The following is a 23,897-nucleotide window of genomic DNA, read 5'->3' on the forward strand; positions in this document are numbered from 1 at the left end:
TGCAATAGCAGCGGGAAGGTCACTGTTACTTTGTCCTCAAAGCAAGCAATAGCAGACAATTCTCCCTTGAAGCAGAGCCTAACTTCTCAGCTGAGGGGGGTCCTGTCTCTGGAAAGGAGCTATGACACAGGAGCAGAGAAGCACTTGAGCAAGCAGGCTTAGTTAAGTCTCTCAGTGTAATACTGCAAGATCAAGGACTCTCTGCCCATCACATTTCACAATGGCTGTCTGCTCTTCCAAAACTCAGCATGAAAACACACAAAGTTACCTCTTTCGTTGGGTCTTCATTTCATCATGAAGTCTCGTGTCACAAAAAAACATAGCTGAATTAATGCCTTTCTATTATTATTGTTTCTCTGTTATTAGAAAGTCTTCAGCCATGAGCCTTGCTATTCATGGGGAAAGATACTTTTCCTCCCCAACATAATCAAGAGAGAGGAAAAGTGATGATTTACCTAAGGGTTTATAGGCTGTGGCTATAATGCTCATGGGTAGAGAGAGTGCTTACCTAGAATGCACAGGCCCTAGGTTCCACTCTCATGACCATACACACAAAGAAAGGGGTGCTGATAACATGTCCCCAGCTCAGGGACAGCATTTCCACTTTAGAGTCTGTCCAGTGGCACAGAGAAGCCCTATCCAGACCATGGTCAGACATTAGATGTTATCATAAGCACAAAGAGACATCATCTACAAGCTTTCCCCAAGGGAGCAAGGGTTTAGGACAAGAAGAGCATGTAAGCCGGAGAACCATTCATCAGGAGAGAGGTGCTAATGTGTCCTAGTTTGGTTTTCTGTCGCAGTGATAAAACACTGACCAATGACCTGGGGAAGAAATGATTTATTACATGTTAAAGATTAGCATCCATTATGTTGGGAAGCCAGGAAAGGAGCCAGAGCAGGCTGGAGGTAGCAGTTGAAGCAGAAACGACAAAGGGATTCTGCTCAGAGGCTTCCTCCTCAGCCTGCTTTCTTATGCAACCCAGGACCATTTGACCAGGGGTGGCACCACCCACAGTGGGCTTGGCCCTTCTACATCACTCATTACTCAAGAAACTGCCCTTACACACTTGTCTTCAGTCTGTCTAATGAAGGCGACTAAGCCCTCAACTAAGAGTTCTTCTATCCAGACGACCCTGGTTGAGATCAAGTTTGTAAAAAAGTGACCAGAACTATGTAACTGGTTTGGCCCAAAGAGGTGCTTTCCTAGGCTTTTCACTGCTCTGTGTTCCTAGTCACTGAGTAGTGTCATCCCAAGAAATTGCTTGCGGTACAAGTACAAGTATGAAGAAGCCAGAAGTTTCAGAGACTTTTCCCAGCAATCCTTGCTGGTTCTCTGACTCCTCCATCTGGAGCCAAATGCTATTTTAGCAAAGAAGAAAGCAAGAAAGGAAAGAAGGAAGGAGAGAGAAACAGAAAACCTGGGGAAGTGGCCTCCTCTTCTCATCTCAGTTTTCTGTTTAATCATTTAGCTGGCACACCTATGCCTCCTCAGGTGAAAAGATATGTGAACTAAAGGTCAGCATCTGTCTCAAATATATGACTCTCCCCCCCACACACACACCTCATATGTACATGGGAGGAGACATGAGGATGTTTATAGAACTATTTTCATCCAGTCACAGTTTCCTAGCAACCAGGCAAAAGCATCTGCTTTCAGGGTGACTTTAAGCACCAGCTCAAGCCTTCCAATGCTCAAGTCTGTCTGCAGGTACTGGACGGAACGGAAGTGCTGCCATCAGTCTCCAGCTGGTGAGACATTCTGTGGGCATGGTCGGGTGGGGAGAGGGGTCCGCTTAGAATACACAGATATTTCGCAGTTCCCGGAATTCAATAAACTATGGGGCTGGGACTTTTGGGGGTTTGGTCTCTATGAAAGATCTAGAGCTGACCTCCTTCCAGTACCCCTTTTGTGTGTGTTTCCAGCTAGTGGTCTTGATTCCTTATAGCTCTATACAAAGAAAAGAAGAAAATCAAGTCTAGCTGAACAGTCTTTGCAAAAGGCTTTCTCTCCACCAGGCAAAGCTGATGAATGCATGTAAATCTCCAGGTAGCAGAGCTTTGCCAGACATTCAGTGGTGTTTACTGAGGAAGAAATGAAGAACAAAACAAACCAACAAAAAAACAAAACAATAACCAAAAAAACCAACAACTAAAAAAGTTAATTTGCGTAAGATGACACAGCTAGTTGGTGTCCTTTCAAGGTCTCCTGACCTCTTGTCTAGTGATCTGGAGGTGGTAGGCATTCATTTTTTAAAATATTTTTTAAAGTATTATAAATATGATGTGCTTTTGGATATTATCTGACACTGGGGTGGGAGTGCGAAGAGGAAGCTGTGGTGACAATCAAAAGATGAAAGTTTATAATTCATAAGTTTGAAATCCAAAGAGCCTGCCTGATCCTGTCACTGTAAGGACCAGAGTTGGTTAAAGAAATGCTAAGACTTTCAGTTTTTGGGCTTCGAAGCTAGTGATCCTGCTTCCTGCCAAGAAATTGAGCCCATTTTCTATTAAGGAATCGAAATAAGAATCAAAAAAGTTGTTATTTTATGCTTATGGCTGTTTTGCCGACACGTATGTCTATGCATCTCGTGTGTGCTCAGCATCCGCAGAGGCCAGAGGAGGGTATAGGATCCTGTGGAATTGGAGTTATAGACAGATTTGAGCTGCCATACCGGTACTGGGAACTGAACCCAGTTCCTCTGGGAGAGTAATCAGTGTGCTCTTAACCACTGAGCCATCTCTCCAGACCCCACACATGCTTTCATAAATTACTGAATTAAAAGATTTTTAACACATTCCAGCCATCATGGAAAGATAGAATGTTAGGGTGGGGTTTGAAGCAAAGTTCACTAGACTTTTTTTTTTTTTTACATTTAAGTAGCACCAGAGACTAAGAGCCAAGCAGCTTGGCCATGATCACACCAATTAGCTGTAGGGGGATGCCATATCCCAATCCCTGGCTTCCCTAGGTCAGGGCTTTTCTTCCTCTAGACCATGAGGCCTCCTTCCTAATTTGCAGCCTTCTCCCTCTTCCTCTCCTGATCAGCGCAGTACAGTGCTCCCTCACCTCTTCACATCCACTTCCTCCCTCTCACAAGCTGAAGCAGCTGTAGCAGCAGGAGAAAAGATTCTAAATAATCAAGTCACCCTGACGAAGAGCTCATTCAAGTCAGTCTCAGCCTGCTGGCTCTTCCCTCGATGTTAAAGAGCTTAACGAACCTTCCTTACTGTGGGCTACAATCGTCTGCCAAGTTATCTTTCTAATTATCTTTAAAATGAGGATTTTAAAGCACACGTACAACTTAGTGTGTCAACATTTTTCTTGCACCTGTACAACTTAGTGTGTCAACATTTTTCTTGCACCTATAATCAGTCTTTAGAGAAACAAAACCAGCAATGTGTGTGTCTGTGTGTGTGTCTATGTGTGTGTGTGTGTGTCTATGTGTGTGTGTATGTCTATGTGTGCCTATGTGTGTGTGTGTCTATGTGTGTGTGTGTGTGTCTATGTGTGTGTGTGTCTATGTGTGTGTGTGTCTATGTGTGTGTGTGTGCCTATGTATGTGTATATAGGTGCAGTCTGTACTAAAGACAGCTACTGACTAGCATGCAGATAGATAGATAGATAGAGATAGATAGATAGAAACAGAGAGAGACAGAGAAATAGAGAGACAAAAAGGCAAAGACTGAGACTAATTAAAAAAAAAAAGATTCCCTAGAAAAGATCATCCTGAGTGAGGTAACCCAGAACCAGAAAGAACCCGTGGAATATATTCAGTTATAAGTGGGTATTAGCAGGATAATACAGGATAAGCGTACTACAACCCAGACCTAAAGAAGCTAAACAAAAAGGAGGATGCTTAATTCTCATCCAGAAGGGCAAATAGAATAGACACCAGAAGCAGTTGAAGAGAAGGACCAGGATGAGAGCCTACCACAAATGTCCTCTGAAAGACTTTATTCAGCAGGGGATCGAAGCAGATGTGAAGATTTACAACCAAAGTTTGGGCATAGCACAGGGAGACCGAGGAAAGAGTTGGGGAAGAAAAGGATCCAGAGGGAACAGGAGCTCCATAAGAAGACCAACAGAGCCAACAAATCTGGGCCCAGGGGGGACTACAGAGACTGATGCACCAACCAAGGACCATGGAGAGGACCTAGACCCCCTGCTCAGATGTAGCTGGTAGGCAGCTCAGTCTCCATGTGGGTTTCTTAGTAAGGGGAGCAGGAGTTGCCTCTGATATGAACTCTGTTGCCCTCTCTTTGATCATTTCCCTTTGGTGGGAGGCATTGCCAGGCCACAAGTAAATTCAAAAAATGGTTCCTATGAGTAGGAAGCTTGGTCAGTCTGAATTTGATGGAGGAGATCAGCAGCCTGGATACCCCAGAAGGAGTTGCAGTCAGAATCTAAGCTGTCTGTTGGTAGATTTCCTTCTTGCTAGGAGAGGTCAACCCTTGTTCATTTAAGGCTCTCAACCAATTAGGTAAGGGCCACTCACATTATGGAGGAAAATACACTTTAATGTTTATCATTATCATTTACCATTATCACTGTAAATGTTTATCCCATCCAGAAAACAAATCTATAAAAACATCAGGATAGCATTTGACCAAATAACTAATAATAGTAAATCAGCCATGATGATTCATCAAACTGGCCACCACAAAGCACTTCAAATGATTCCGACAGATTTGATGCCTCGTCGTACTTGCTGCTGAGTTCCCCCATTCGGTTAGTAATTTTTTTTTCCCACAAGCTTCTTTGTATGTGTCATTTCAGAGCCCCTTTGACCCCATTACCTTGTCGCCAACTTTCAGTTCAATGTCCAGGTGGGCACTGAAGACACCTTTGCCACTACTGATTGTGTGGACTGTCAGATGACCTCCCAGCCCGCGCGTGAGCGTGAACTCTGCTGTGAACACACTGGGAGTCCCTGCATTGGTCATACACAGGGCACTTCTAATATATTCAGATCATGAGTCAGTATGTTCGGGTGGTTCTACCCAAAAAGCCTTGTCAAAAGCCACAGGAACCGTCCCTGTTTTACAAGCAAGGCCGAGCATAGTGAGTGTTAGAAAAACTTGAAAGAAGGCTCAGCAGGCCAAAATGTACTTAAATAAAAATACTTAAACTCAGGCCTAAGGACCTGAATTCCATCCCTGGATCCCACAGGGTATCACAAGAGAACCAACTCCTGAAAGTTGTCCTCTGACCCCCACACTTACGTCATGGCACATGCTCCTACACTCATAGGCACTCACAAAATAGTTTTTTAACACAGTTACTATTTTTTTTTCTCTCTCACTTGGTACTTGCTGGGTACGAGCATCCTGAATTCTGGATGCTCTTGGATCCCTTCCACAGCCTCAGACTCCATGACTGATATTTGTAGCAACAGCACCCCCTAACTCATGTCCTCTCTGATTTGCTGCTGTAGTTTCTAGGCTTGCAGAAATTGCTCTTCCGAAGGGCTATCAAGGATTAGCAAGGATACCAAGCTGCAGACACCTGCTCAGCCACAGCCTTCCGTCATGGAGAGGAGGCTCGTAAAGCAGGAGGTGAAAAGGCTGCTGTGAGTATTGCCGAGAATAACTTCCGTTCCTGAGCCTTGCGTTTTGAACGCCATTGCAGATGGTCTGGAGACTGGCAGGTGGACAGGAGGCTAAGGAGGGAATCTCTCGCTCTGTGGGAGAGAGCCAGCAGATGCTCTGGTGTCTGTCTTCCTGCTGCAGGGCACCATGCAGAATCTCCTGAGGGGATGCTTCTGCAGGAGCATCCACGTGCAAGGCACCCCACAGCCTAGGGGGACACGATGCTCCACTGAAGGAGACTGCACTTACCGGCAGAGATTATAGATTCCTAGATGTGCCGCCCCAGGGCCGGCATTTAAACCAGAGCCTGTGCCGCTTTTATTGTCAAGCTCAGCAGCCAAATGATCCATCTCCATATTTTTATGACTGCAAAACTTTCTTGACTAATAAAGAAAACATCAAGTTTCCCATTAACTTTTACCCATCCCATTCAGTGGTTCTTCAACCTCGCGCTTCACAAATGTTGATTAAAAAAAAATTACAGATCATACAACAAGAATAGATGATATTTTATTTTGTATATGTTGGTGACACACATTAAATAGTTTTTTTTTCCACCAAGGATTTTTGTTTGTTTGTTTGTTTGTTTGTCTTGTTTTTCGAGACGAAGTGTCTCTGTAAAACAAACACTGGCCGTCCTGGACTTGCTTTGTAGACCTCTGGCCTGGAACTCACAGACTTCTGCCTTCCTCTCAAGAGCTGGGACTAAAGGCCTGAGTCACCACTCCCAGCTTCATCAAGGGTCATATCATAGACACCATCAAAGGTCCCTTGTCTGCCTGTGAAGGGGAATGTCTTTTACTAAATCTTTAAGAAAGGCTGGAATAGACATGTATAGAAGTCACTCATGTTTACATATACGTGCTTGGAGGCCAAGATAACAACAAACAAACAGCACTTCAAAAGGTAACAATAAAAAACAAACAGGAGTTAAGAAAACCAACTGACAGGTGTGGTAGCACATGCCTTTAATCCCAGCACTCAGAGACAGAGGCAGGTGGATCTCTGGGAATGGAGGCCAGCCTGGTCTACAGTTCTGGGGCAGCTGTTACTACACAGAGACGCCATCTCAAAAAATAAATGAATAGATAACAAACAAACATTTTCTTGTTGCCCATGCTAACTCCAGGCAGAATGCATAATGCTACTGTGTTCTGTGAAAAAATTACAAAAAAAAAAGTGTTGTTTTATGTCATGGCCTCTTCTTAGAGGACAAATATCCATAGAAGGTATGTCTATGTCTGTCTCCTGAGTGCTTGGATTAAAGTTCTGTACTAACACGCCCATAAGTAACTCTTTATTATATGTAATGGGTCTTAGCCGTCCTCATGCAGAAAATCTATTCTGTGTGTTAGCATTTTGCATCCTTCCTGCTTTCTTTTAAATTATTTCAATAATGAATTTAATTTTAAGATAAATTTAAGTTGATTGGGCTGGAGAGATGGCTCAGAGGTTAAGAGCACTGACTGTTCTTCCAAAGGCCGTTGAGTTCAATTCCCAGTGACCACATGATGGCTCACAACCATCTATAGTAAGATCTGGTGGCATGCAGGCAGAAAACTGTATAAATAATAAATACATCTTTCAAAACTATTTAAGTTGATTATGATTAGATGTTTTAAACCTGCAGCCTTTGGAGGTTACCATGCAAGCAAAAATTGAGTATTAACAGCTGCTAGACCATAAGTGACTTCTGATGCATTTTTGTTTGGTGGAGGGAGGTTGGAAAGAAAGCCTCTTTGTGAAGATGAAACCCTATGTTGTCCCCAATAGTTCAATGCTGCTCTCTTGCTTTTAAGGGCAGAGTATATTGGAATCAGACTTCGAGAAAATGAATTTGATCCAAAAGGAAGAGGTCAACTCACCTTTCTAGATGATATGGTAAAGAAAGTCACGCTGGTGCAACTCCCATTGTGTTCTGTATGTAATAAGGGGACAGAATTAAGACAAAATGTGTATGTAACTAACATACACACACACATTCAAACATACACACACAAAGACAACTTGTCCTCTTCCTTATCTTTTCCTCATTCTAAGGTTGTCCTTATGTTCATCTTCAACCACTAAATAGAAAGCAAAAAGAAAATAAGACACTATAGACAAGAAAAGATAAAAACAAATGACTATGAGATTTTTTTTGTTTCGTGTTTGTTTGTTTGTTTTTTGAGACAGGGTTTCCCTGTGTAGCTTTAGACCAGGCTGGCCTCAAACTCAGAGATCCGCTTGCCTCTTCCTCCCCAAATACTGGGATTAAAGGTGTGAGCCACCCTCCTGGATAAAAATGTTAATTTTAAAGTTAAAGACCTTAACAAAATTAGTAATAGGGTAGTTCTCAAGTATAATCACTTCTCATCTTTTGCCTAGGTGATGGCACCAGGCTACAGATCCAAGAGTCCTTTGTGTTATACTGAGACCAGGCTTATGTGAAGTTCTTCTTGCTACACAGAAATTAGAGAAGAAACTACAGAAAGATTTAATCCAAAATAAATCAGTGGACTCGGCTTACCCCCACCCATGTGCTATCTTTGTGCTCAGAGGGGTGTGTCTCTTCTCCATTCCCCTCCGTGTAAAGGCAGGGATTGCAGTGAAGCCTGCCTCCGAGTGTGTACACATCTCACAGGGACGTTAAACAGATCGGAAGAGCTGTACCTCTCAAACTTTAACGAGGCATTCTTACAGCGTCATTTTTACTCTGGAGGCCGGGATGCTTGTGTTTCTAATGAGCATGGCAGTGTGCCTGAGCCAGGCATCAAACTCCAGATTAGGTTTCAAGAGAAATGACCACGGTCCAAAACCCTTATTAATTATTTAGCTTGACATTTAACTTTAGTTCACGTCCCTGAGGTCATCATTACATTATTTAGAAATTCTCAGAACCTTGACCAAATCCAAACTAACCTTTGCTTTCTGGGTTGTGAGGACGGAAAGGAAATGTTGCTAGTAGGTGGAAAACACACTTACTAAGCAAAAGCTCACACATGACCAGGAAAGAGGTCATCACCGTGATAAGAATCAACATGGAAATTGATCTTCAGTTTTGTACCAGGTGTGAGGCTCTCTGCCTGTCACTCAGTCAGGTCTATCTGGCCCATTGCTCGTGCTATGTTCTCTAACAATAAGCAGGATTAGAAATTGTCCTCTGTAACCTTTTTTCTCCACCCTCTCCCTCTGCTTTTTTAAAAATTTAAGGGGAGGGCTGGAGAGATGGCTCAGAGGTTAAGAGCACTGGCTGTTCTTCCAAAGGTCCGGAGTTCGATTCCCATCCACAGCGTGGTGGCTCAAGACCATCTATAATGAGATCTGGTGCCCTCTTCTGGTGTGTAGGCAAATATGCAGGCAGAATAGTATATAAATAAATAAATCTTTAACAGGGACTATTTCTGACAGGAACTCAATGGTAGGCTCTTTGACCTCCCCACTCCGGCAAGCAAGGATAGAGTCAGTCCTGCTAGGCCACAGAGGAAGACTTTGCAGCCAGTCCTGAAGATACCTGATAAAACAGGGTCAGATGAAAGGGGAGGAGGTCCTCCCCAATCAGTGGACTTGGAAAGGGGCAGGGAGGAGACGAGGAAGGGAGGGTGGGACTGGGAGGGAATGAGGGAGCGGGATACAGCTGGGATACAGAGTTAATAAAATGTAACTAATAATAAAAATTTAAAAAAAATAATGCCAAAAAAAAAAGTAAAATTTAAGGAGAGGGAGGCCTAATTAATGCTCATCAGCAACTTGCCCAAGAATATACCTCGTGTTGCTGGTGGCAATCGCAGTGTGAAGTCACATTCCCCAATTCCCAGTTGAGAGTTATTTCTTTTCTGGACCACACACGGCAAGTAACTGCTTAGTGAGAGATAAACTTAATGCCCGAAGATGCCTGAAATATCTCTAGCTGAGCATCGAGCTACAAATACGGATTCCTGTCCTCCCCACCTTCCCCCCACAATTGGAACACGACAGAGGACAGGCCTAGCATTGTCCAGGAGTTGCCTTGCCAAGGTCTCAGTCCAGTCCACCCCTTTGCTCTCTACTTCCTGCTTCCAGGCCCACTATGACTTGGCCATCAGTGTCGCCTGTCAGTGGCTGGATCACTCAGAAGACTTAAGTTGGCTCCAGTGGGAGAAGGTGTAAGTTGAACCATGTTTGCTGTTTTTCTTTTTGATCTATCTACTTACTTAGGGTGGGTGGGGAGAGATGTATGAACGGGCATTCCAGTGCGTGGGTGTGGGTCTATGCAGAGGTCAGAGGTCAAGGTCAGTGTGTCTGCCTCTGTCACACTTCATCTTATTTTTTGAGATGGGGTCTCTCCCTTACTGAATCTGTCGTTCACCACCGGCAAGCCTAGCTGGCCAGCAAGCTCCAGGGGAGCCCCCTGTCTCTATCCCCCACCCCCAGCACTAGGATTGCAGGCTGTGCCACCATGCCCAGCTTTTCTACAGGGATCGTGGGGGAAGGCTCCAAATTCAGGTCCTCGAACTTGCACCAGGCAAGCGCTTTACCTCATCCCTCAGCCATCTCCTCAGCCCTCTTGGGTTTTTATTTTCCTTTTAAAATATGAGTTTAGGGACTGGAGAGATGGCTCAATGGTTAAGAGCATTAGCTGCTCTTTCAGAGGAGCCGGGTTCAATCCCCAGCACCCACACGTCAGCCTACCACTACTGTAACTCCCCCTTCAGGGGGTTCAACACCCTCACACAGGCATACATGCAGTCAAAACACCGATGTACGTACAAATACAAATAAAAATAAATGAATAATATAAAAAGGACACGCCCCTACACACACACACACACACACACACACACACACACACACACTCGAAATGGCTATCATTGAGGGAGGAAGTTCCAGCCCCATGTGGAGTCTTCCTAGGAGGCACTCTGGTGTAGAAGCACAGAGCAAACTTCCTCCTCCAGCCAGAAGCCTGAAGACACACTGCGGCTGCAGCTTGAGGACATCACAGGGATGCTCACCTATTTTATATTTCTAATCGTCAGCTACTGTCAAATTAAGAAAAAAAAAATCCTGCCAGGTGGTGGTGGCCCACACCTTTGATCCAAGCACTAGGGAGACAGAGGCAGGTGGATCTCTGTGAGCTCAAGGCGAGCCTGGTCTACAGAGTGAGCTCCAGGACCCCCAGGGCTACACAGAGAAACAACCAAACAAAAGAACCTTGCATGGAATTGTCCTCCTGAGAAGCATGGTTTTACTGTGTTATCTACACGTTATGTAACAGTCAGTTCTGCAGGCAAAGAGTGAAATTGCTCCCCAAGGGCTATCTCACACAGTTTCTGGAGCATGTACGCTGTTAAGCACTTGTGTCCATGGAGTTATTCTCCTCCCAAGATTATCAGCGTTTTCTTCAAGTGTGGTGACTCAGCAGACTCAGCACCCTGCTCGGAACAGGAAACGGAGAGGCCACGGTCAAAAAGCTCATTCCAAAGTCCGAGTGTTGTTTCTATTCCACAGCCTTGGCTCAAGGCTGCAGCTAGGAAACGACAGTAGTAAGCAGAAAACACAGTTTGGACAACCTCAAGGAAGGAACAAGAGCAAGGGGAGTGTGTGGAGGGGAAGATGGGCGAGCAGGAGGATGGAAAGGTGGGAGAGGTGGGTTTGATTCTCCCTCTCTCTGAAAAGTCTGTGAACAGGACTGTTAAGCACAGGAATTCAGAACTCAGGCTGATGAGATGGCTCAGTGGGCACAGGACTTGCCAAGAAGCCTGACTTTCTGAGCTCAATCCCTGGGGCTCACTGAATGAGGGAGTAAGCTCCCTCAAAATGTCCTGTTACCTTTATAGGCACTCCACAGTGAAGCAAGCTCTCTCTCTCTTTCTCCCTCTCCCCATCTCTTTTTCACTTTCTCTGGCTCTCTCTGTCTCTCTCACACATAAACACATACAATATAATATATGATTTTTTTTTTAGGCTACCAGGTTCTACTCCAGTGTCTTTCTTCAGGGTGAACAATATTAGTGTCAGCTCCCTTCAGAGCAAGGTTCAGTCCAAACCAGGATGGATTTAAACAAACACTGAGCAAACATGAAGTGTGTCTCAGTGTCTCTGTTTCCTGATTTGTCTGGACGTGGAACACTTTGGCAAGACGCATTCTTAGAATCTTAGGGGTGTTTTCAGCCTTGCTACAGGTGTGCAACAAAGGAAAACAGACCCCTCCCAGAAGACCATGAGAAGGGGTGATATCTGCTAGTAAAGCCATAACCACCCACTATAGGAACCAGTGTGCATTCATGATAGCTTTAGTGAAAGCTATCAACAACACACACACACAGCAAAAAAACAAACAAACAAATCAAAAACATCACTTTGTTGAAAAATTAAAAATCCAAAGTATGGCTGGGCAGTGGTGGCACACGCCATTAATCCCAGTACTCTGAGGACACAGGCAGGGGGAGCTCTCTGAGTTCAGAGTCAGCCTGGTCTACAGAGTGAGTTCCAGGATAGCCAGGGCTACACAGAGAGACCCTGTCTCAGACAAAATGAAACGAAACAAAACAAAAATTCAAAGTACACGTTTCCTCAACAGAAAACCAATCGTATTGGTTCTATTTTAACAGGGTGTGGTACACAGCCATGGCGGATTACTTATGGATTACTGTCACTCCCTTAGCACGTGTCAAAGAGAACAGAATAGGAGCCAGGAAGATAGACAGCTGAGTAAGCGCTTACAGTACAAGCGTGGGGGCCCGAACTGGGTCCCCCGCATCCACATAAAAGACTGGGTGAGGTGACACAGATTTACAGTCACAGCACAGAAGAGGCAAAGGCATGGATCCCTGGTGCTGGCTAGCCAGCCAGCCTTCCCTCCTTGGTGAGCCCCAGGTCCAGTGAGAATCCCTGACTCGCACAAACAAACAAACAAACAAACACACACACACAATGTGGACGGCCCCGGAGGGTGACAGCTGAGGCTGACCTTTGTTCTCCACACACACATGCCCCACCCCAGCGTACACCACCCAACTCTTCTCCATCCATGTTTCCCTTCAGGAGAGCGCCTCCTCGTGGCAGACCCATGTATCCCAACCGAAGAGAACGAGAAGCAATGATCCTATCGTCCTACGCTGGAGTCTTAATGGTGAGGGAAAAGGCACTGCACATGTGGGCGTTTCATGTCTTCTGGCATCGTTGGCACAAATGCCCACTTCCATGTCTCCAATAGGACTTCTAAATGCCTGGGGTTTGCTGACAGTAACATTTATGGTTTTGAATGCATCATAAAAATAATTTGACTTCCGTACATATTGCAAAAATAGGTCTGGGAGATGAGGGGGGAAAAAAGGATGAGAGACATTAGTGTGTGGAAAACCTTTTGACGCATTCGTTTAGAAATTATTACCTAGCTGCTGTGCCGCCTCATGCTGTACTCAACCCACTGGAGCTGCAGGAACACTGTTTTATAATTTGAAAAAGCCGCACTGTGATGACTCATTGTTTTTATTTCACAGAACAGTATCCCAATTGAGGAAGTCCTTAAACTTTACGGGGCCAGTCCTACTGCCAGTCCTAATTCAACCAAGGTAAAGTAGATATGGGACTATTAATATATATTAATTTAGTATATATATCTGATATTATATTGTATGTGGTATATGCTATGAGAATGCTTTACCACTGACATATATTCCAAGCCACAAATAGCTCTTTATGTTTGTGAGTATGTGTATATTTGTGTGTGTGTGTGTGTCTATGTGTGTTGCTGGGGACTCATCTCAGAGTCTTGTACAAGCTGAGAATCCATTCTACCATTGCTTGTCTCCCCCGCCCTTGAATGAGATTATATAGCATATGCCTTTATAAGGATAGTTTTCAGACATCAATAAATAATTATTTTAGGAAAAAAATGAAAACTGAGATGTTGAGATCACTCAACAAGTAAAGGCTCCTGCAGTCAATCCTGAGTCCCTGGCTCGAGCCTCAAAATCTGTGTCATGCAAGCTACCCTCTGACCTCTACATGAGTGTTTGTGGATTACCCACCCTACCCCCAAATAAATAATTGCACTTTAATTTATATATATGTATGTATGTGTGTGTGTGTGTGTGTGTGTGTGTGTGTGTGTGTGTGTATTTCCTTTTGTTTTGTTTTATTTTTTGAGACAGGGTTTCTCTGTGTAGTCCTGGTTGTCCTGTACTCACTTCGTAGACCAGGCTGGCCTTGAACTCACAGAAATCTGCCTGCCTCTGCCTCCCAAGTGTTGGGATGAAAAGCGTGCACCACCGTTGCCTGGCATAATTGTACTTTTAACAGTTAGAGGTAAAAACCAGAGGCAACCACATCCTAACTGAGCCACACATGCTTGCCAAATGCCCCCCTTAAGTGCAGCAGTGCCAGCCAGTGCCAGTGTGCTTTGTGGAAGGCTGAGTCTGGCAGCAAAGAGAGCATCGGACAAGGAGGAGTCCAGCCAGATCCCACTGCTTCTGACCACTGTACTTTCTCACTCATACTTTCATGCTTTAATTTGGGCCTAACAAGTCACATTCTGCCACTAGTTTGATGTAATCTGCCATCCAGAATGAAGACCAGTAAGGCTTATGCTCAGAATAAAAGACACAGCTAAAGGTGGTCACCTGCCCATTTCTCGTTACCTTCTTGGGTGTCAGCAGCAGAATGACCCAGTATAGAGCTCTGGGTTTTCCTCTCCAGAGCCCTGCATGGGTTCTTTTCCTTCTTTGGGCCTCTATATTTTATTCTTTTATTTTAAAAAAGTTTTCTGTTGCCAGATGTGATGACACACACCTGTAATTTCAGCACTTAGGTGATGGAGGCAGGAGGATCAGGAATTCAAAGTCGTCCTTGGCAACACAGGGAGTTCAGGACAGCCTGAGCTATATGTTTTGTGTTTGAAAGACAAAAGTATTCAGAGAGGCAGGGGCAGGCATATCTTTGTGAGCTGAAGGCCAGCCTGGTTTACAAAGTGAGTTCAGGACAGCCAAGGCTACACAGAAAAACCCTGTCTCAGAAAACAATAAAAAAAGAAAAGAAAAGAAAAGAATTTAAACACTGGCTTTGATCCCCTTACCAATGGATACTTCTATGAGCTGGATGAGCACAGGGCAGGAGTAAAGGGAGCTGGGCCAGAGAGAAGTCAGTCAAGCGCAGGGCCATGAACACAATCACAGGACCTATGCCCACCTGCTTCCTTACCTGTAGAAGACAGTATGCCAGTGATGGCTCACACCACACACACACACACACACACACACACACACACACACACATACACACACACGGTAGCTTTCCCCTGTTCTTGTATCCACAAACCACAACCACAAGGCAGTTTGGAAAGACTCAGAAAGAAGCCAGGGCAGGGCCAGGGCCATAGACACAGAACAACCATCTGTCCCTATTCTTGTTCCTGAAGACTCTACTGTAGAAGCCGTGGGTCACCTCATCCACCTCCATAGCCGAGCATTTACTAAGTCTAATGGTTTTGAAACCAGCTTCTCAGCGCCATACTCTTGCTGGGATCCATATTCCCCCAACCCCCGAGGGAACCACAGCGTTCACCCTCACCGCTGCACTGCTGATCTGCTCATTCTTTTGCTTTCACAATATGTAGTTGAAGGCCAGGGATGCGAGTGAGCAAGTTGGGCAATGTGCCTTTTTCTCACAAATCTCATATTCTGCATTGAGGTTTGTCATGACCGGTGCTCCTAAGAGACTTAGCAGTTGTTTTCTAAGGATTTATTTTATTTTGTATGCAGTAGTCTGCCTGCACACCAGAAGAGGGCACCAGATCCCATCTTAGATGGTCACGAGCAGCCTTGTGGTCAGTGGAAATTGAACTCAGGACTTCTGGGAGAACAACAGCCAGGTGTTCTTAACCTCTGAAATCTCTCCAGCCCAGCAGTTTTGTTTTTTTTTTTTTTTTTAATGCAAGTGAATACCACATGACCTGATTTGATTTCTAAGATTTATTTCTTGTTATTTTATGTGCATTGGTGTCTTGCCTGCATGTATGTCTGTATGACGGTGCCAGATTCCCTGCAACTGCAGTTACAGAGAGCTGTGAGCTGCCACGTGGGTGGTGGGAATCGAACCCAGGTCCCCTGTAAAAATAGCCAGTGCTTTCAACCACTGAGTCATCTGTTTAAGTTAAAGAAAGGCCAGTTTTTGTGATGTTTTGGCCATGCACACTACACCACTCTGTTTCCGTTTGTTCCCTGCAACCTTCTCTTTGCTGGCCTGTCTTCTCTCTCTCTCCCTCCCCAAATATGCCCCAAACCTGCTCACTGTTTTTCACTTATGATTTTTTTTGTTCTTCTTCTTGGTCTTCTATCTCTCCGGAGGTGTCAGCCACACTGCTTGATTGCTCCATGCTTTATTCTGGAATGGATGGCACTGTGACCTCCAGGTTCCCTGGGGTCGTCCGTCAGTGTTTCAGTCAGTGTCTGAGCAGTTGGCCTATTCCAGTCTCCAAAATGGAAGGGGCACAGGTCATATTGCACCAGAGGATCGCTCTCCTCCGAAGCCTGCGGCACCTTGTTGCAATAGGCTGGGACCGTCTGTTGATTCACATATGGATGGAGTTTGCCTAATGTTCAGCCGCAGGACTCTGAATTCTTGCTTCCTGGGCTTCAATTGCCGCTGCACCAGAGTCAAACAATGATTCTGGGAATTGTTTTCAACATTTCAACATAAAATGTTCCATTTGTAAAATCAGGTTAAGGTTGTTGTGGCCGTTATGTGAAGCAGTCCAATGAAGCCCTTGTGTTTGGCACATAAAAATCTCAAAATAATGGCTAGAATTAAGGAATTAAGGTCCTAGAACTCAAGACTGGATAACTAAGTTAGTGCTCCTCCTCTTTCTTTCTTTCTCTCTCTCTCTCTATTTTGTTTTTTTGGTTTTTGTTTTCTTTTGTTTTGTTTTGTTTTGTTTTTCAAGACAGGATTTCTGTGTGTAGCCTTGGCTGTCCTGAAACTCACCCTGTAGACCAGCCTAGCCTCAAACTCACAGAGCTCCTCCTGCCGCTGCCTCTCAGAGTGCTCAATGAATCCTAGGGACAAAACCACATCCGATTGTGACTCACTGCTCTAAGTAGCTAATAGCTGTTAAATAGCTAAGCAAATATGTGCATTAACACAGTGCAGGCTTGGCTTATCTGGAGTAACTAATTCCCTAAATGATTATGGTTTGAGGAAGCAAGGCTTGGCAGCCTCCTCCTCCTGTCCCAGGAGCTCCCACCCAACCCCCTGCAGAACTGCAAGCTGGTTCCACCCTGAGGACTTCTCTTCAGCTGGATGAGGAACCAGCAAGAGCCTCACCCTCAGGCTGCAATGTCGCATTTTAAACATTAAACTGTAGGGCTGTTTTAAAACAGCCCTTTGGGGTTTAACATGGCTTCAAAAATAACGGTTTTAATTAGAAGCCAGAGTGGTTTAAAAAACAATAGATGTTGTCAAAGGTTCTTTAATTACCTCTTATATAGGAATGACCTTTGATTCCTTTGGACCAATCTCCTAAGCAACAACTGAAATAGTCTTTGAGACAGAGTTTAAAACCCAGTGGAATACAAATCAGATTGGGATGAATTTCCGGCAGCTGGAAAGGAACTGTGCGCAGCCGGGTGGCTTTCTCCGGGACTCTCTGCTGCCTCCTGGTGATGGAAGGGAAGCAAGGCAGATACTGCTCGCTCCCAGCTGCAGGCTCCTGCTGGATGGCCATTTTTTTCTTAACAAGGAATTCCGTTTTCTGTTTGTTTTGTGCTGTTTTCCTGTTGAGGACCCATGACCCAGAAGAAGTTCAATTAAAGGCTTTACATAAGCACGGCCTATTTACCACTGTCTCCAGATGATAAATATAAAATGCCCAACTTGGTTTAAACTGTAGAAAAAGCATAACATCTTCCTTAAGCTTATAAAGCAACAGATAAAAAAACATTCTTCAGGCTCCTTTGATAGAATAAAGGCAGACAAAAGAAAGGAATGCAGAGCGAATGAAAATGGGTGGAAGGAGAGAACCCCAGGGCCCCACCTCTGCTTTGTTTTCCCAAATGTCATCCCATTTTAAGGGGCAGCATTCAAACCCACACTCAAACATCACGACTCCTGAAGTAAAGCATTTCAGGCCAGACCCAGATCCATCCCTTCCTCCCATCAGTTATTTTTCTCTGATCACAGGTTCCCTAAGTGTCAGTAGGCCTGACATCATGTCCCCAACCACCCCAGGCTGTTCAGAGGGTGTGAATCAATTACATGATGGTCCAAGGAGCACCTTCCACGTGACTCCTACTATTGCTAACACCAGCCTCTCTCTCCTGCCAGCAGCTGGTTCTCCCAGTACCAGGCTGCCTCTACCCTCTTCAAGTGTCTTGAAGAATTTTTTTTCCCTCAGGCTGATTTGTACAGACATAAAAATGGGACTCTGGGGCTGGAGATATGTTTTAGAGGTTAAAGGCGCTGGCTGTTCTTCCAAAGGCCCTGCATGCAAATCCCAGCAACCACATGGTGGCTCACAACCATCTTTCATGAGATCTGGTGCCCTCTTCTGGCCGGCTAGCACACATGCAGGAAAATATTGTATAGATAAATAAATAAATCTTTTTTTTTTTTTTAAATGGGGCTCTGTCATAAACAGCAGCACCTGCATTTTTCAACCAAAGCTGGAGGTGAGCAGATCGGAGTAATCAGGGATTCAAACCCATGCCATTTAAACTCTCACAGTAGCAGGTTTTGTTTTATGTTTTTTTACGGTGAAGACAGGGCCTTGTGGCTCCTGCGCCTCCTTGAGAAGCATTCTGCTTGTGTGTGTGTGTGTGTGTGTGTGTGTGTGTGTGTGTGTGTGTGTGTGTGTGTGTGCGCCCGCGCGCGCGCTCTGCGCCTCCCTGTGTTTGGAGGCCCGAGGTTGACATCGTATGTCTTCCTCAGTCGCATAACACCTTTGTTTTCATTTTGCTCGTGTGTGCGTGTGTTCGGTGGGCACGCACACGTCCGTGCCTATCTGAGCACATGCACGTGGAAGTGCAAATGCAGGTGGAAGCCGAGGCTGGGGTCGGGTCCCTTTTCGTTCTCCTTTTTATTGAGGTCGGGTATCTTGCTGCATAAGAGGGAGTTCAGACGTCTGAGCGTTTCCTTTACGCTTCCTTATTTTGTTTTGGGGGGTCGTTACGGAGTTTTGTTTGTTTGTTTGCTGGTTTTTTTGAGAGTAGGTCTCCTATAGCACAGGCTGACCCCAAACTCGCCGTGTAGGAAAGATGACTCTAAACGTGCGACCCTCCTGCCTGCGTCCTCTGTGTGCGAGGACCACACTTGGCTCCTGTGGCTTTGGCTCATGTTCTGATTACCAACCAACAGCCACTTGGTAAGAGCGCGTGTTAAAGTCATTTGTCCGTCGTTTGATGAGTTGTTTTTCTGTTCTTCACCTTCCTTCTGTCTGTGCCTCCTCCTAAGACTGAGTCATAGATTTTGGAAAAACCCCTAGAGGATAGATAGCATCAGTCAAGGTAGAGATTTTTTTTTTTTAACCAGTATTTTCCCCAATAATTTGTACTTTTTTTTCACCAACATTAACATATTCTGGAATATATTTTTGTAATATACCTGTCACATTTTTCAGAACTCTCTCAGTAAGTGTGAGTTATCTTTCCAGGCCACTTGTCCTGTTATCTCTTTGGTAAACCTGATAGCTATAAGATTCTCTCTGTCCAAGTGTTTTGACTCCAAGGGTCAGAGTCCATCCCCTCATTCCTGTCTCAATTAGGTCATAGCAATATACATACATACATACATACATACATACATACATACATACATACATATATAATTTCACCTTTCTTGCACCTCCTTTCTAACCTTTCTATCCCCCCCCCATTGCTTCTCCCCCTTTTACTGTTGCCATGGCAATATTTTACTAAATTACTGCTCCTACTTGACAGGCAGGTGATAAAGACATAACACTTGCCTCCTTCCTTGTGTTTCCTCTCTACTCCAGTTTGGGCCAGTTCCTGCGTGCCCTTAACCGAGCCTCACCCCCTCAGCTTGAAGACACTTCACTGACTGTGTTTTGGGATTTGACAAGCATGTGGAAAGAGACATGATCATTATGATCCTCTAGGTAGAGATGGTGAGAACAGTGTCGGGGTTAAAGAGAAGGTGACTAACTCCAGATTAGGATCCAAGTGCCGTCCTACTGTTACAACAACCCTTCCTATAAGCCACACAGGAAAGCTAAATGAATGGCTGGCATGAGTCACAGAGTATCAGGACTCAGGAAACGAATAGTCAGGTTGGCAGCGACCTCGGCAATTGTCAGGTTTACCTCCCCTGGGGCAGGAACACCAGAGCCCCAGAAATACCTGTTTTTTTTTGGTTTTTGTTTTTGTTTTTTTTTTTAATCAAGGATGACACATGAGCCTGTTTCCCCTTGCCTACGCCTGGTGCATAGCAGCCATAATTACCACACACTGACCTAAAGCCTCCTTTCTCATTATTTTTTTGTGCCATAAGGTCATCTTTCTCAACAGGTATCTTAGTTTGCTTCCTGTTGTGGTGATAAAACAGCTGGACAATCTAAGAGATAAAGCATTTGTTTGACTCACAGTTTCAGGGGATAGTCCATCGCCATGGGGCTGTTAAGGAGGCAGGAACCTGGAGTGCCTGAAGGTCACGTCCACCCAAAGTCAAGCAGAAAACAGCGAGTTAACGCATGCATCTCCACTGTTACACAAGCCACTACCATCTACTAGAGAATGGTGCCGCCCACAGTGGGGAGGACCTTCTGGTCTCAATTAATGCAATGAAAATAATACACCATGGCCAGGCCCACAGGCCAAACTAATCTAAGCAATTACCCCCGCCAGGTGTGAAGTTGGTAATCAAACCTAACCCTCACCATAGGTTATGTGCTTCTTGAGACAAGAGGTCAAAGTTTACGTTCGTGCTCAGTTCTTTCTATCAGTAAAACAATGAAACTTACATAATTTTATGTGGACAAAAAATGCAATGCTCACCTCAGAGGGAAAAAGAGTTGTATATTCATGTATTAGGCATGTATGTGCGTTCACATGTGTGTTTGTGTGTGTATGAACACACATACATGCTTAAGTGTGCACTGAGTGTGGAAGGCTGAAACTGATGTTGGGCATCTTGAGGAGGGAGCTCAACAATTCAGCTACAGCATCTGGCCAGCAAGCCCTAGGGCTCCTCTTACTGCCTCCTTTCCGGCACTGAGATTACAGCTTTTTTTACGTGGAGAAAGAGGTTCCAACTCCAGTTCTCATGGTTGTGTGGCAAGAACTTTACTTATTAAGCCTTCTCCCTAGATAGATTTGTGTAATTGTTTGTTTGTTTGTTTATTGGTTTTTCCAAGACAGAGTTTCTTTGTGTAGCCTTGACTGTCCTGGACTCACTTTGTACACCAGGCTGCAGACAGTTTATTTTTAAGCCAGTGTGGGTTACGTGGCCCAGAAACACAGACTCCGGTTGTCTCAAATACTATGATCCAGTGTGGAAATGGTTTTATGGAGTTTTTATAGTTATGGCACAAAAGAAAGTTATGAAGCAAAGAGTTTTTCCAAATATGTTGGTGAGAACATCACGTGGGCCACAGCAAGGCTGGAGGAAGGGGGCGGATCTCCCGTGTTGGTCCCAGGTACTGTCTGCTGGCGTTCTTAGCTTTCAGGTGGGTAGAAGTTCGTGGTCTGTTCGTACATTCTGAAGGTGTTTTGTTGTTGCTGCTGTTATTTGGATGTGTTTGTATGTTTGGTTGGTTTGGGGTTTGGTTTTGGTTTTCTTGGTCTGGTAGCTGAAAAGGTATTAAGTGAGAGAGAGTTAGACAGTGACTAGAACAGAAAGTTGATGGTAGAAAGGGTGTGTGTGTAAATTTCCTAGAGTCCCCACTATTTTCTGTAAACCTAAAATTGTTGTTCATGTCAAAGTTAACAATTAAAAAACTTAAATAGTTAAGAGAATACTTTTATCTTATTTGATTATTATCACAGTAAAGTAATACTTACAAAGAAAGACAATAGAGAAATTTTTTGAACCTGTTAAAGTATATTTTAAAATATAGAGCAAACATCATACTTAATAGCAGTATCCTCCTTGAATTAAGAAATAGATCAGGGGCTAGAGAGATGGCTTGATGGTTAAGCTTCCGGAGGTCCTGAGTTCAATTCCCAGCAACAACATGGCGACTCACCATCATCTATAATGGAATCTGATGTCCTCTTCCTGCTTGTAGACAGTGAAATCATATACATAAATAAATAAATAAATAAACCTTTGGGGCTGGAGAGATGGCTCAGGTATTTCAGAGCACTGACTATTCTTCCAGAGGACCTGAGTTCAATTCCTGGCAACCACATGGCTGCTCACAATTGTCTTATAACTCCAGTTCTAGGGACCCAACACTCTCATATAGGCATACATGCAGACAAACCACCAATGCATATAAAATAAAGAAAAAAGAAATAAATCAATAATCCTTGCTGTCTTCCTTTCTATTAAATATTACACTGACAACCTTAGCCAGCAGAAATAATTAAATAAAAGAACAAGAGAAATACAGAAAACTGTAATTTTTTTTTGAGATAGGGTTTCTCAAAAACAAAACAAAACAAAAAATAAAATAAAATAAAATAAAATAAACAGAGCTGTTCTGGACTTGCTTTGTAGACCAGGCTGGCTTCAAACCTACAAGAGATCTGTGCTGGGATCACGGGTTTATGCCACTGCCCCCAACTCAGGATCAGTTTAAAACCTTAATTCCTTTCTGTGATCCAGGAGTAAAAAGAAAACAAAGTATGGACAGACGTCATTGACCATAAAGTGAAAAACCAACAGATTTAGGAATAAGTCTAACAGAATCTGTATAGGGGTTCTACACTGCAAACTGTAAATGCTGTTGATATTAGAGAAAGCCTGAGTGGAGAAATACAGAAATCATGGATTTGAACATGTGAGGTTGTGAAAATTATCAGCCCTCCCCACAGAGTAATCCAGAGACTAACTGACTCCAAGTTAGTTAGTAGCAAGCTCTCTGCTCTCTCTTTCTCCTCTCCCTCTCCCTCTTTTTTCAGTCTCTCTCTTCCTCTTTTTCTTCTCTTTCTCTCTTCCTTTCTTGTTTCCTTCTTTCATCCCTTAGCCCATTTCTCTTTTCACATATTGACAAGCAGTTATCAAATTTTCGGGAAGCACAAACAGGCAAGAATTGACAGACAATCTTGGAATATGAAGTCACAGCTGGGGAGACAGCTGCCTGGCTACTGGGCCTACAGTCAGAACTATGGGACAACATGGATCGGGGTAAGGATTGGCCAGATGACCACCGATCAGAACGCAGAGTCTGACAGCAACTACACACATCAGACATCAGACTTAGGACAAAGGTGACACTAATGTGCATGGGAGGATGAGCCATCAGCTCTTGTCCTCTATCTCACACCAGGAACAAAAGTCCTTCCTGAAGAACTGTAGAGTCCAGTGTGAAATATAAAGGTAAGAAAGCCGGCAGAGGAGGCACAAGAGATTCTGTGACTGAGGGTGGGGGTGTGGTGGGGGCAGGCAGCCATTTCTGAGACCCATGACACCTGCATTTGTCTCATTATCATCTCTTTCCCCATCCTGATGATGATGGGGTTCGGGCGCTTCTTAAAACGCTGAGTCAGTTTCTGTTGCCATCAACTTTGTACCCCTCCGGGGCATCTTGGCTTGGAAAGGGTTATTTCAGAGCACAGTGTGCTGAGCTGGTAATTACGTGTATATGCTAAGTCCTTTTCACAGAGTGGAATACAGAATATAATACAGGATATAAAAGGACCCTTACCATCTCACGGGTCCCACTACAAGGCCACATATGCTATAATGATACAGCTCATGTTCAAACACAGTCAGTTTAGAAATGACAGCCGTGCTGCTAACTACTCATGCCTTGACTAAGACAGTAGCTATTCAGCTACTTGAAAACTTTGAGGGAGCCAGATGTGGTGACGCACGCCTGTAATCCCAGCACTCAGAGGGGCAGAGGCAGGAGGATCTCTGTGAGTTTGAGGCCAACCTGGTCTACAAAGGGAGTCCAGGACAGTCAAGGCTACACAGAGAAACCCTGTCTTGGAAAGCAAACAAAACAAAACAAAGAAAAACAAAACAAAACAAAAACACCACAAACTTTGGGGGAGGGGCAGTTGGACACACTCCATGCCTCTAAAATTAAGTTTCCACCTTCCCGCGTATTCCTCACTCAGAAGCCAAGGTGATCTTTTTGTTTCACTTAATTAACTTAATTTCTTCTTCTTCTTCTTCTTCTTCTTCTTCTTCTTCTTCTTCTTCTTCTTCTTCTTCTTCTTCTTCTT

General features: G+C 44.3%; 1 protein-coding gene across 2 annotated transcripts in view; it reads left to right on the top strand.

The window, feature by feature from the left end:
• Positions 1–1,699: 1,699 nt before the first annotated feature.
• Positions 1,700–23,897, top strand: part of CUNH2orf80 (chromosome unknown C2orf80 homolog) — a 27,425-nt gene continuing 5,227 nt past the window's right edge. Inside the window, exons 1-6 of one of the 2 annotated variants that reach the window (XM_055616672.1) lie at positions 1,700–1,752; positions 5,439–5,573; positions 7,392–7,473; positions 9,634–9,716; positions 12,595–12,682; positions 13,053–13,124. In XM_055616672.1, coding sequence (XP_055472647.1) covers positions 5,533–5,573; positions 7,392–7,473; positions 9,634–9,716; positions 12,595–12,682; positions 13,053–13,124 — 366 coding nt within the window. In that variant the 5' untranslated portion in view covers positions 1,700–1,752; positions 5,439–5,532. Of the gene's footprint in view, positions 1,753–4,709; positions 4,733–5,438; positions 5,574–7,391; positions 7,474–9,633; positions 9,717–12,594; positions 12,683–13,052; positions 13,125–23,897 lie in introns of those variants that run through there. The other variant, XM_055616673.1, reaches the window with a different exon arrangement.

Source organism: Psammomys obesus, unplaced genomic scaffold, assembly GCF_907164565.1.
Source record: "Psammomys obesus unplaced genomic scaffold, mPsaObe1.curated_primary_1811, whole genome shotgun sequence".
Classification (NCBI taxonomy): Eukaryota; Metazoa; Chordata; class Mammalia; order Rodentia; family Muridae; genus Psammomys; species Psammomys obesus.